Source organism: Chiloscyllium plagiosum, unplaced genomic scaffold, assembly GCF_037043375.1.
Source record: "Chiloscyllium plagiosum isolate Xiang-an unplaced genomic scaffold, Cpla_swu_hap1 HiC_scaffold_6, whole genome shotgun sequence".
NCBI classification, from domain to species: Eukaryota; Metazoa; Chordata; class Chondrichthyes; order Orectolobiformes; family Hemiscylliidae; genus Chiloscyllium; species Chiloscyllium plagiosum.
This window is the reverse complement of record NW_028270144.1, coordinates 104,056,309-104,069,285: the sequence shown is the minus strand read 5'-3', so window position 1 is coordinate 104,069,285 and position 12,977 is coordinate 104,056,309. Positions and strand designations below refer to the sequence as shown.

At 40.3% G+C, this 12,977-nt stretch overlaps 1 protein-coding gene across 1 annotated transcript in view; it reads right to left on the bottom strand.

Annotated features, from left to right (window-relative positions):
* Positions 1 to 4,319: 4,319 nt before the first annotated feature.
* Positions 4,320 to 12,977, bottom strand: part of LOC122551164 (transmembrane protein 272-like) — a 53,419-nt gene continuing 44,761 nt past the window's right edge. The window contains exons 4-5 of the mRNA XM_043692790.2: positions 11,020 to 11,102; positions 4,320 to 7,917 (exon numbers count right to left, since the gene is read on the bottom strand). Of these exons, the coding sequence (XP_043548725.1) occupies positions 7,555 to 7,917; positions 11,020 to 11,102 (446 nt within the window). The 3' untranslated portion in view covers positions 4,320 to 7,554. The remainder of the gene's footprint in view (positions 7,918 to 11,019; positions 11,103 to 12,977) is intronic.

Below are 12,977 nucleotides of genomic sequence, written 5' to 3'. Positions count from 1 at the left end.
TTTTCCATCACTATTTTAAAACGAATAGAATTATGGTCGCTGGCCCCAAAGTGCTCCCCCACTGACACCTCAGTCACCTGCCCTGCCTTACTTCCCAAGAGTAGGTCAAGTTTTGCACCTTCTCTAGTAGGTACATCCACATACCGAATCAGAAAATTGTCTTGTACACACTTAAGAAATTCCTCTCCATCTAAACCTTTAATACTATGGCAGTCCCAGTCGATGTTTGGAAAGTTAAAATCCCCTACCATAACTACCCTATTATTCTTTCAGATAGCTGAGATCTCCTTACAAGTTTGTTTCTCAATTTCCCTCTGACTATTGGGAGGTCTATAATATAATCCCAATAATGTGATCATCCCTTTCTTATTTCTCAGTTCCATCCAAATTACTTCCCTGGATGTATTTCTGGGAATATTCTCCCTCAGCACAGCTGTAATGCTATCCCTTATCGAAAATGCCACTCCCCTTCCTCTCTTGCCTCCCTTTCTATCCTTCCTGCAGCATTTGTATCCTGGAACATTAAGCTGCCAGTCCTGCCCATCCCTGAGCCATGTTTCTGTAATTGCTATGATATCCCAGTCCCATGTTCATAACCATGCCCTGAGTTCATCTGCCTTCCCTGTTAAGCCCCTTGCATTGAAATAAATGCAGTTTAATTTATTAGTCCTACTTTGTCCCTGCCTGCCCTGACTGTTTGACTCACTTCTGTTCTCAGCTGTACTCGTCTCTTTCCTCACTATCTCCCTGGGTCCCACCCCCCCAACCTTACTAGTTTAAATCCTCCCAAGCAGTTCTAGCAAATTTCCCTGCCAGTATATTGGTCCCCTTCCAAGTTAGGTGCAATCCGCCCTTCTTGTACAGGTCACTTCTACCCCTTGTGCTATGATGTGTTCTAGATAAATTATTCTTACTTGCCCAAATTCATTTTTGGCCCAATTTATTGCTAAGCCAGTCAATCATAGTACTTAAACGAATTGTCTTGCATGCTCTTATTATATCTATTATGTGCTCCTATTCTGTGTGTTTGTGTGTGTGTGTGTGTGATATAATAGTTTAAGTAAATTACAGAGTTACAGACCTCAGCTCCAACTTGTTTTGCATTTTCTGGAATGTAGCTGGAGCATTCTTTAACCCGAAAGACATAACTTGACATTGGTATAACCTGTTCAGTGTGACAAAAGTGGATATTTCCTTAGTCGTTTATGTTTATAACACTTGCTAGTATCCTTTCAACTGATCAACCTTAGAAAAGATTGAGGCACTGCCAACCCTACTGGTATAGTCTTCTAACCATGGAATTTGGGTATGAATCTGTTTTCACTACTGCATCTATACAAAATTGAGTTAATCCATCCAGTTTAGGAACTAATATACCAGTGAACTCCAACCCCTTTGAGTAGGTGCAATCAAGTTGTTCTCCAGTATATATCAAGTCTCTATCTCTACCTGAATTTTTTATGATGCTGATTAATCGGAAGTGACTCTCCAACATCCACATGATGCCTAACCAACATAATACATTGAGGTATATATCTACAGGTTGCCTTAGACTTCCTGTAAATAGTTTTACAGAATCCTCCTATGTCCTTTTTCTAACTATGAGATCATGGTGTCTAACTGTCCCAGTATTTCTATGCTGGCTGATCAAATTACAGGATCTTCGATTTGAGAACTATAATCCTCTCCTCCTTATTGCCTCTGTTACCCTCTACTAGTCTTACCCTTGACACACTCACTTAACTTTATTCTCTTATGTCCCGTGATACTGTTTTAGCATGTTTATATGATATAACTGATTTGTCTCCCTACAATCAGGAGTATTTATCAGGTAGGTCACTAAATTAAACCTCCTTGTATGAATCCTTGAATTTCAGTTTCAAAGGTTTACCTTGCAACAACACCAATACTTCATCTCTTGTTTGAAACATCTTAGCCATTGAACTTTTATCTGGTCATTCGTTCGCTTTTGCTTGTGAAACCTTCAAATGTTCTTGTGTTACTGTACAACAGTATGATAATAATCATGAGAAACATGCACTGTCAGATTTTTCATTAATCCTTAGGTATTGTATCAATCAGATTACCCAGCCTTGTACCTTAGTTAAACAAACTAACACAGCATTGACAAGGCATAAGCAGCAGCTTAGAAAATGCATTGCTGTGGTTATGTGGTCACATGTAGTCCAGATCTGGGTCACACCACTTCCCCTGAAGGATATAATAACCCAGATGAGTAGTTATGTCAAGCTCGTAGTTTCATGGTCATCAGAGCTGATACTATTTTTTTATTGCACATTTATTAATTCATTGAATTTAAATGCCGTGGTTCTAAAGAAAGCTCATACTACACTTGAAATGTTAACGCTGCTTCCTTCTCCACAGATGCTGCCAGACCTGCTGAGTTTCTCCGGCATTCTCCCTTCTTCCCCCATTGCTGCTTGCTTGATCAAACAGGATAACCACTGTTAAGGAACCTATAATCTATTCCCAACATTTTCTGATCCTTGTTCTTCCTATATTATAGATTTTATACATCATATTATGTCTTCATATATTTTTAAAATGTTGTGTGCCTTAGAGTATTTGTTGACCAAGTTCCCAACCTTAATTAACAACATTTGTAATGATGATTGTCTAACCCATTTTTCTGTATTTCTTTCGCTTGTTCATTGATCTCATTACAGATTTTCATGCATTTCATTTTTACTGCTATTATTTGAGGTAATTATTTGTCAATTATCAATAAACTCTGTATACTTTCCAATCTGATTCTGATTCTCTGAACCCAAATAACTACGTTATTCTATTAACTTTCTCTTTAGAGACTTAAATTTCCCTGCACCCAATTCCCAAAGACTAATTTTTCTGTGGCTCCTGATGTCGCACTCTGTCAAGTGTGACATTGATGCCAAGGACAGTCACTACCTGGAATTTAATACTTTTGTCCATGCTTAGAGCAAGGCTCTACTGAAATCTGGAGCTGGATGGGCCTGGCAAAATCCAGATTGAAATCCAGATGCAGTTTCATAGCTTTGTCATCAAAACTTCAGTCACCTTCCCAAAGATGGATGTTTAAATTATGCCCCAAGATTCCAAAATCCAATCAAATTTGAATTTAATATTTTGATAATATTAAAACCAATAAAATGATCTGATGTTTTGGGGTATAAAACCAGACATTTTGAATAGTTAGAGGGAGAACTGCCAAGCCACCAACAGGACTGCCAGCAGAACAGCTCTCTGAAAGGAACCTGTCTATAAGAAGTTTGTGCAGCAGAACATCGAAAAGATGACAGAAGAAGATACAAAGAGAAGATTCAACAGCTGACTGGTTTTGAAATTTGAAGTTTTTTGTAAATCTTAATCGGGATATTTTTTATCAGATTAGTATTGTAGAGTGGGAGGTAAAAGATAGGTTTAAGAAAAAGGAGTTGTAAATAGTTGTTGGTTTTAATATTCTCTGTTGGACTTAAAGAATAAAGTTGTTAATTTTTACTTTAAATAGTGACCACTGAGATAGATCTTTGCCTCTCAGATTTTAACAGATTACAGCACGGGGTGAATCATTTCTGTGTGGCTGGTTTAAATTAGCTGGGGGGAGGGGGGGTTACCCCATGTCATTACAAGCTCACAATTTCATGATCATCATTACTGATACCAGTTTTTCATTGTGCACTTAAAAATTAATTCAAATTTCCCAAATTTGAGCTCACAACTGAGAATCTGGGCCTCTGGATTGCTGCTTCAATAACATGATCACTATGCTCCTGTAACAACAACAGAAATTACTGGAGAATATCAGCGGGTCTGGCAACATCATTGGAGAGAAAATAGAGTTAATGTTTCAAGTCCTGTGACCTTTCTTCAAACTCTAAAGAAGAGTTTCTGGATTCGAAATGTTAACTCTGTTTTCTCTCTATAGATACTGCCAGAGTTGCAGAGTTACACCGGGAACTTCTGTTTTGTTTCAGATTGCAAGAATTCACAGTTCTTTGTTTTATTTTAGTATTTATTTCACCTTGCTATTGTTCTTGTTTTGTATGGCTTAGTACAACACTATGCAGTGCATTATACATTAGAACACTGTGACAACTTTCAAACACCTTAAATCACGTGCTAGTTGTGAGGTACATTAATTTAAGTGGTCTAAATCCATTCCCTCATAGTCAGAAATCAACAAAACTGTCAAAATTCAGTAATAATTGATAATTAGTTTATTGTTTTGTTGAAGGAAACCAAAAACTTATGATGCAAGAAATGGAAGTGTCAAACTAAATGACTGAAAACTAGATTAAAAAAAAAGTCCAGTGATTTTGCAAACGTTTCAACATTTTATTGCACTTCACCAGTACAGCATAAGACTTCAGATAGCTTTTTACATTTCCTTTGATTGGTATCCAGATATTCTCTGGTCATCAGTAGCCCGTCTTCCAACACCAGCCTCCCACTGCCCCCCATGTTTCCATTTCTCTGTCTATAGTGCTGGTATCGGTAATAGTCAATTCCAAGGACTAAAGTTGTAATGTCAGTGGACTCAGGAAAATGTTATATTTATTGATCACTGTGTGCTACATTTTGAGCACGTGATCATTTGAACAGTCATGAGCAAAGGAATCATTCTGTAGCACGTACAAACTGTTTTATCATGCAACAAAATAGGAATTTCATCCAAATGTATTTTACATCTGAGACATTAACACACAATTGAGTCTTTCTGCAATGAATACAAATGTCATTTGTGATCACTGTGTTTATTCAGTTGAATTGGTATATTTTCATGTTAAATTTCAAAAATATTTGATTAAATAACCAACAATTGGGGGGGGTGGGAATCTTCAAGTGACTCATCGTCTAATTCTCTCACAGAGTTGTAGAGCACAGAAACAGACCGACCCACCATTTAAAGATGTCAAGTTACAATTGGGACTGAACCACTCACCTGGATGGATCTAGCCATGAAATGATGCAAGGACACACAGATATAAATTTGGAGACATAGGTCATTTGGCCCTTCAAGTCTGTTCCACCATTCAATAAGATCATTGCTAATCTGTTTGTGCTCTGAATTCCACATTTCCATTTATCCACAAGCTTATTAAAGATTTCAATGCCATACAGATGAGGGAGGAACTGTTCCTGCTCATAAAGGTTTTGAGAACCAGATAGCACAGACTTAAAGGGTTTTGCAACAGGTGCAAATGTAAGATAAGGAAAAGCTTTCTCACACAGCGAGTATTTAGGGTATGGAAAGCACTACCTGGAACAGTGGAGTTTAATTGAAGCCTTAAAGAGGGCATTCAGCAATTATTTAAATAGAAATAAGGTGAAGGGTTGGAGGGAAAAGGCAGGAGCTTGGTAAAAAGCCAAAGTGCTCAGACAGTTGGTCTAGATACTATGGGACAAATAACCGTCTTAACAATTCTGTGAGGGTCATGAAGTGTGTGTGAGAGAAAGGGGAAATGTGCAAGGGAGTTAGTTGGGGTGGGTGGGGGGGTGGGGGGGTGGAAGACCGGGACCATTTGTGGGAGATCCAGAATTGGACTGTTTTGTCACTGCAGAACCTGCAATAGCAGGGTGAGAGAAAGTTGTTCTTAGTCTTGAGTGACTGCTTAAGAGGTTACAGAGACTGGTGGAGTGTGAGTGAGTGTGAACTCTGAGACTAGGAGTTAGCTACACATGCACATGCACACACTGCAAAAACTTAACCACACACAAGTTTGGGAAAGGAGGCACACCCAGGCTGAAAGGCAACCTACTTCTGTCCCTGTTGTTGTAAGAATTCTGCCAAGGCCAGCTTAAAGGTAAATCAAGGTTACACAAGTGTTAGTTAAACACAATTCCTTCACTCTTTTTCCTTCCCTAGTGACCAGGACATGGCCCCATTCTCGCTCTCAAACTCTGCAAAAACAGAAAAAAAGCTTTTATTCGCTAGCTCTGTTATTTGGCATTTTTTAATGGTTGTCTTTAATAAGCACTCATTTTTGAAAAAAAATCAGTTTATTGCTTTGACTCTTTTGCAAAACAGATTGTTTTTTTTTCATACTTTACCTTTTACTTTGAAATTCTTGTTTAATGTTCAGCAACCGTTATATTTCTGAAATCTGCTCATCGCCACCCTTTCAGTCAGAAAAAGTATAAAATGTCATGCCTTATGCAGTGAAGTTGAACAACCCTGTGTTAGCCACTCAGCATATTTCTTGACTAGAAATATGAATGACCTGATTCTATAATTTATATTTCCAGCCATTTTATTCATACACAACTGCTTTGGATACAAAATTGGCTTGAAGGTAGTCGACAGAGGGTGGTGGTGAACAGTTGTTTTTCAGACTGGAGGCCTGTGACCAGTGTCACAGGGATCAATGCTGGGTCCACTGTTTTTTGTCATTTATGCACATTATTTGGATGTGAATATAGGAGGAATGGTTAGTATTTTTTGCAGATGATATCAAAATTGGATGTAGTGGATGGTGAAGAGCACAATCTTGATCAAATGGGCCAATGGACCAAGGAGTGGCAGATGGTGTGTACTTTAGGTAAATGTGAGGTGTTACATTTTGGTAAGGCAAATCAGGGCAAGACTTATACATTTAATGGTAAGGTCCTGGACAGTGGTGCTTAACAAAGAGACCTTGTAGTGCAGGTTCATAGTTCCTTGAAGGTGGAGTCACAATTTGACAGGATTGTGAAGAAGGTGTTTGGTACACTTGCCTTTATTGGTCAGTGCACTGTGTATAGGAGCTGGGTTGTCATGTTGCGGCTGTACAGGACATTGGTTAGGTCACTTTGGTGGCACCTGGTGGAAACACACACAGACAGTGCAAATTCCACACAGACAATTGCCCAAGGTTGGAATCACACCCAGGTCCCTAGCACTGTGAGGTGCTAACCAAGTCACTCAAGACATTCCAAGGCATTATAATACAAACACTGAATCCAAGAGAGTTATTAGCAGAGTGGCTAATCTCAAAAGAGAAAATATTAAGGTGGAAAGATTGAGAGTAGGAATTCAGAGCCTTTACGAGTCCATAATTAGGGCGAAGGGATTTAATAATACATCAGACGTCCTAATTACCATAAATTGCTAACTTCTCAATCCAACATATGTTTCTCTTTCCAGAAGCAGGATGATGCAAATCAGAACCTGAGTTCTCATACATTTCCAAAAAACTGAAACATGAAGTATTTTTATTCTCATTCCCCTGTGTGTCTTGACTCAGTTTAAAGCCAAGTTGAATAAACTATCAGTGAGGATAATAAAATAGCATGCAAGTCCAAATACCGAGAGAATTCAAACAACTGTGAAAAAATGTACAAAGACAATTGTTGCTGGCTGCACATGCCTAAATCTAGCTTGCATTTTCAATTAGGTGTACACGGACAGAGTAGAGTCTATGACACAGGGCACAGCAGCGAAGACAGTTACTTATAAACAGCCCTGAAAATAACAGGAATAGCCCAACCAATCCTGACCTTCTCGAAAGTGTGCAGTTTAATCAGAGGTTTTGTGTTTTAATTATATTTTCACATGATTGATATTCAGCCTGATTTTCATTCTTCTTCTGAATCATCACCTTGCTTTGAGAAAGAGATTAAGCAGCAACTGCACAGAACCAAAAGGCCTAGAACCGTGTGACTTATGACCAGAACAACCACTGAGAAGATGTACACAGTTTTATCACAGTAATCCTGAGGCTGGTGAAAAGGTGGAATAAAATTGGGCAGATATGCAGAGAACACCCAGTAGTTTCCCAATATAAACCACACAAACAGGAACAGACTGAGGGTAACATGGATGTAATAACGGTGAAGATTTTGTCGCCATGGATATTCATCATCATCGTCATCGCCAATCATAACAGATTTGGAAAGAAGTTGCCTCATTTTTGCAGAATCATAGAGTAAGAGGGTAACCTGTGTAATTAATAAAGCAAAACAATATTATTACAAATGTATTATGTCTTATAGACAGGTTCTTGAGTATCAAGGGGATCAAGGATTATGGGGAGAAAGCAGGAGAATGGGATTCAGGAACTTATCAGCCATGATTGAATGATAGAGCAGACTTGATGGGTTGAATGGCCTAATTTCTGCTCCTATGTCTTATGGTCTTAAGAGAACATGAAGAATATGAGCAGAAGTAGGCCTTAAAGCCTACTTCATTCATTCACTAAGATAATGGTCTTAAATATTAACTCCATGCTAACAGATTATCCCCTTATTTTTTCATTCCTTTAGTATACAAACGTGTCGATCTTTGTTATGAATTTTTCAATCGCTGAACATTCATAGCTCTCTGAGATAGAAATTTTAAAAGTTCACAAACTTTTGAGTGAAGCAAGTTCTCCTCAGCTCAGCCTTAAATCACCAACTGTTTATTGTAAAACTGTGAACCCAAGTTCCGTACCTTCCCTCCAGGCAGATGGAATCTTGTTTTCTTTTAGACTAACGATGGAGCTGAGCCTAAAAGCAGGAGGTAAGTCTGCTTGGAGCTGGGGTGAATTTTGTGGTGCAATTATATTTGCTACAGCTCATTGTTTCTTTGTGCATGGGTAATGTAAAATGTTCTGGGCAAGGGGTTGGGGGTGCAGGGAGTTTTGACCCCACCATGACTGTACAGGCTCCAACTTCCACATGGCACTTTTAAAAGGCACTCAGACAGCGCTTCCCTCTCTGCAGCATAGAGCATCTCACAACTCCCTCTGCTCATGACCTGTGGAGATGTCAGAGTCCCAGCTAAAAACTGTTCAGATGTTCTCCTCAAGGCTGTCCAGGAGAGAAGGGAAGAGTTTCTCCTTGGGAATGACAACAAGAGGCCATCACAACTGCTGGAGCAGCCTGGCCAGAGGTGGCTGTGGATGTCAGCACCCCTGGGCACTTCAAGAAAATCTGATCACAGAGCTGCAAAAGGATGAGTGATCCACTGCACTGTGCCAAGGTAAATACCACCACCTGCTCAGAGCTTCATGCCCCCATGACCGTGATTTAGCACTGTAAGGTTGCCAGTGCACAAAACTGCCACACTCAGGATTGGGTATCAGGCATCTCCATCAGGTGCCTCATGTGAAACCAATGCACCTGTTACTTCATAGCAGTCAATAACGTAGCACCACTTGCACCACAGTGTTACTGTCTCTCACACATTCACTAGGATTCACATTTAAAACATAAAAGGAGCAACAACACTCATCAGCTCACTGACCTTTCTCCACAACAGGGGGAATGTACATATTTGATAGCTTTTCACAAAAAGCCTTGCACAGGGATAAGGAGACAATTGCAAAAGATGGTTCTGAGGTGAACACCTCACAGTTATCTCAGGTACATACGTCATATCATGCTTTACTGATTTGCATCAACTCTTTGAGTCAGAACCCTTTGCTCCTCACTTGCCCCTATCACAGTAATTCAACAAGTAATGCACACATTCACAGTTCTGGAGTTTCTATTTGTATCTGACAATGCAGGCATGGTGGTCATATATGCATATTCATGTCCCTTAATACTTCTCCCCTTCTGTAGAAGATCATGAACAAACAGCACAAGAATACTGTCTCTCACACAGATGATACGAAGATAGGTGGAGTTGTGGACAGTGAGGAGGGCTGTTGTCGGCTGCAGAGGGACTTAGATATGATGCAGAGCTGGGCTGAGGAGTGGCAGATGGAGTTCAACCCTGCCAAGTGTGAGGTTGTCCATTTTGGAAGAACAAATAAGAATGCGGAATACAGGGTTAATGGTAGGGTTCTTAGTCAGGTGGAGGAACAGAGGGATCTTGGGGTCTATGTACATAGATCTTTGAAGGTTGCCACTCAGGTGGATAGAGTTTGTAAGAAGGCCTATGGAGTATTATCGTTCATTAGCAGAGGGATTGAATTCAAGAGTCGTGAAGTGATGTTGCAGCTGTACAGGACTTTGGTTAGGCCACAGTTGGAGTACTGTGTGCAGTTCTGGTCGCCTCACTTTAGGAAAGATGTGGAAGCTTTGGAGAGGGTGCAGAGAAGATTTACCAGGATGTTGCCTGGAATGGAGAGGAAGTCGTATGAGGATAGGTTGAGAGTTCTCGGCCTTTTCTCGTTGGAACGGCGAAGGATGAGGGGTGACTTGATAGAGGTTTATAAGATGATCAGAGGAATAGACAGAGTAGACAGTCAGAAACTTTTTCCCCGGGTACAACAGAGTGTTACAAGGGGACATAAATTTAAGGTGAAGGGTGGAAGGTATAGGGGAGATGTCAGGGGTGGGTTCTTTACCCAGAGAGTGGTGGGGGCATGGAATGCGCTGCCCGTGGGAGTGGTAGAGTCGGAATCATTGGCGACCTTTAAGCGGCATTTGGATAGGTATATGGATGGGTACTTAATCTAGGTTAGAAGTTCGGCACAACATCGTGGGCCGAAGGGCCTGTTCTGTGCTGTATTGTTCTATGTTCTATGTTCTAATACTTAAACAGGGCAGGGGTGGGGTGAATGTTGCTGGTCACTACATGTAACAACGGTGGAAATGTGTATATAAAATTAAATGCTCTTTTACAAAATCTTGAATTTATTCTGAATGATTATTCATAACAGTTTTGAAATGGCATAGCCTGCAGTGACATTTTGACTCAGCAATACGCTGAAGTTGTATTAACCCATTTGAAGTTAATACCAAAACTTTAACTCACTGAAATTTTGCTATCCACTCAACTGCATTCCCTTGCTCCCCTGAAAGCTCTGGATGGGCTTGGAAAACTTTGCTACTCATCATCTAGATTGTCAAGTCACTTAAGAATCAGAGGTATTTTAATAAGGTCAAGCTAACAAATATTCACACTGTCACTTGCACTGCTTGTTACAACACTACCAAAGTTTTCAGACTCTGCTTCTGTCTGAATATGGAAGAACAGTATGTAAATCATTATCCCATTCCAAATCCACACAAAGTTGTTTCATTTGAGGAATTGCAGACCAGCTAGTGTCACACCTTCTTTGCAAAAATGCTGGCAGATGTTGAAATGCACTGAGTTTTATACTCTACCTTCAGACTGCCGATTATTCCTCCAACTAGCAAGTACAAAGGAATCGATGGCTGAATAGGGCAACTATCCAGGAACTTCATCCCTAAAACAAGCAATTGGGATAGGCTAAATGAACACAAGTTTGTACACAAGCCGACAGTTGCAAATCACAAGTTAAGAACATAGAAATATGTGTATATAAAATTGAATACTCTTATTTCACAAAATCTTGAATTTATTCTGACTGATTGAAAAATATTCATCACAGTATTGAAATGTCATAGCCTGCAGTCATCAGTGACATTTTGACTCAACATGTGCAATATGTTGAAGTTGTAAACTGTGATCTTTGTGTAATCATCAAAGTTAATGGAATGTTGGCCCTCATTTCAAGGAGGTTAGAGTATATGATAGGGAAGTCTTACTGCAACGGTACATGACACTGATGAGACCATATCTGGAGGACTGTGAGCAGTTTTAGTCCCTGTATTTCAGATAAGATATCATTTCATTGGAGGCAATTCAAAGAAGGTTCACTAGGATGATCCCTGGCCTGGTGGGATTGCCTTATGAGCAAAGGCTAAACAGGTTAGGTCTCTACTCATTGGAGTTTGGAAGATTGAGAGGTGATCTCACTGAAACATATAGGATTCTTAAGGAGCTTGATGGGGAAATGCTGAGAGGATGCTTCCCCCATGGAAGAGTCTAGGACCAGGCGGCAGTCTTAATAAAGGAGTATTTAAGACTGCGATGAAATGGAATTTCTTCTTTTAGAGGGATATGAGTCTTTGGAATTCCTTGCCATAGAGAGCTGTGGGGGCAGAGACCTGTGAACACTTAAGGCTGAGATAGATTGATAGATCCCTGATCAATAGAGGAATCAAGGGTTACAGAGAAAGAGCAGGAAAGGTGTGGACATGGGGAATGTCAGATCAGGCATGATCCCTTTGAATGGTACAGCAGTCTCAAGAGGCCAAACAGCTTAGACCTGTTTGTATTTGTTATGGTGTCATGGTCTTAAGTAGCAAAAATATAAACTCTGAATTAAGAAACAAAATGAACAACCACGAGCGCAACTTACTCTAAAATCAGTGAGGGAGAAACTACTAAAAGCAGACAATTAGAATGAGTGTGGAAAAAATTAAGAGTGCTCCAAGAATTGAGAGAGTGCAGTTATCCAGAAAGATTCCTGGAAAACTTGTGTGAACAGACTTGATAGAGGTCACTAACATTTTGAAGTAGTTTCAAATATTGAAAGTGGAAAATTGGTTCCGTGTGGGTCAGTCTGTAATTCAGGGGCATAATGTTATGAGAATGAGTTTGGTTATGTTTTAAACTGTCTATTTTAGCTCAAGATAAAATAGAGCAAGTCATCTCTTACTAGACTGCCTGTGGACAAGATGATGTGACTGGTCACTTCAGGGACAGGGGGCTCAGATCAGGTCCTGTTAAAACCCTTGTGCCTAGATTTGAAACCAGGACCGACAGCAGAAGGTAGCTGTTCTTGCTAGTGCAGATTTACCCAGCTGAAAATTACAAGTAGGTGGGTGTTGGGTGTCCTGCTAGAAAACAGATTTTAAAAGTTAGGTTAAAGAACAATTTTGCTCAGCTGTAATAAAGTGCAACAGGCCCCTCATTCGTAGAATTCCTACAGTTTGGAGGCAGGCTATTCAGCCCATCGAACCCACACTTACCCACCCCCCCCCCAAAGAGCATCCAATCCAGACCCACCCCATCCCTATATTACCAATTTATCACAGGCAATCCACCTAACCTCACACCTTTGGACTGCAAGAAGAAACTGGAGCACCCGAAGGAAACCCATGCAGACACTGGGAGATTGTGCAAACTCCACACAGACAGTCACCCATGGGTGGAATCGAACCCTGGGCCCTGGCAATGTGAGGCAGCAGTGCTAGCCACTGTGCTACCCACCTGGGAGGGTGTTTCACCTGCTGGCGCTACCAGTGATCTGATT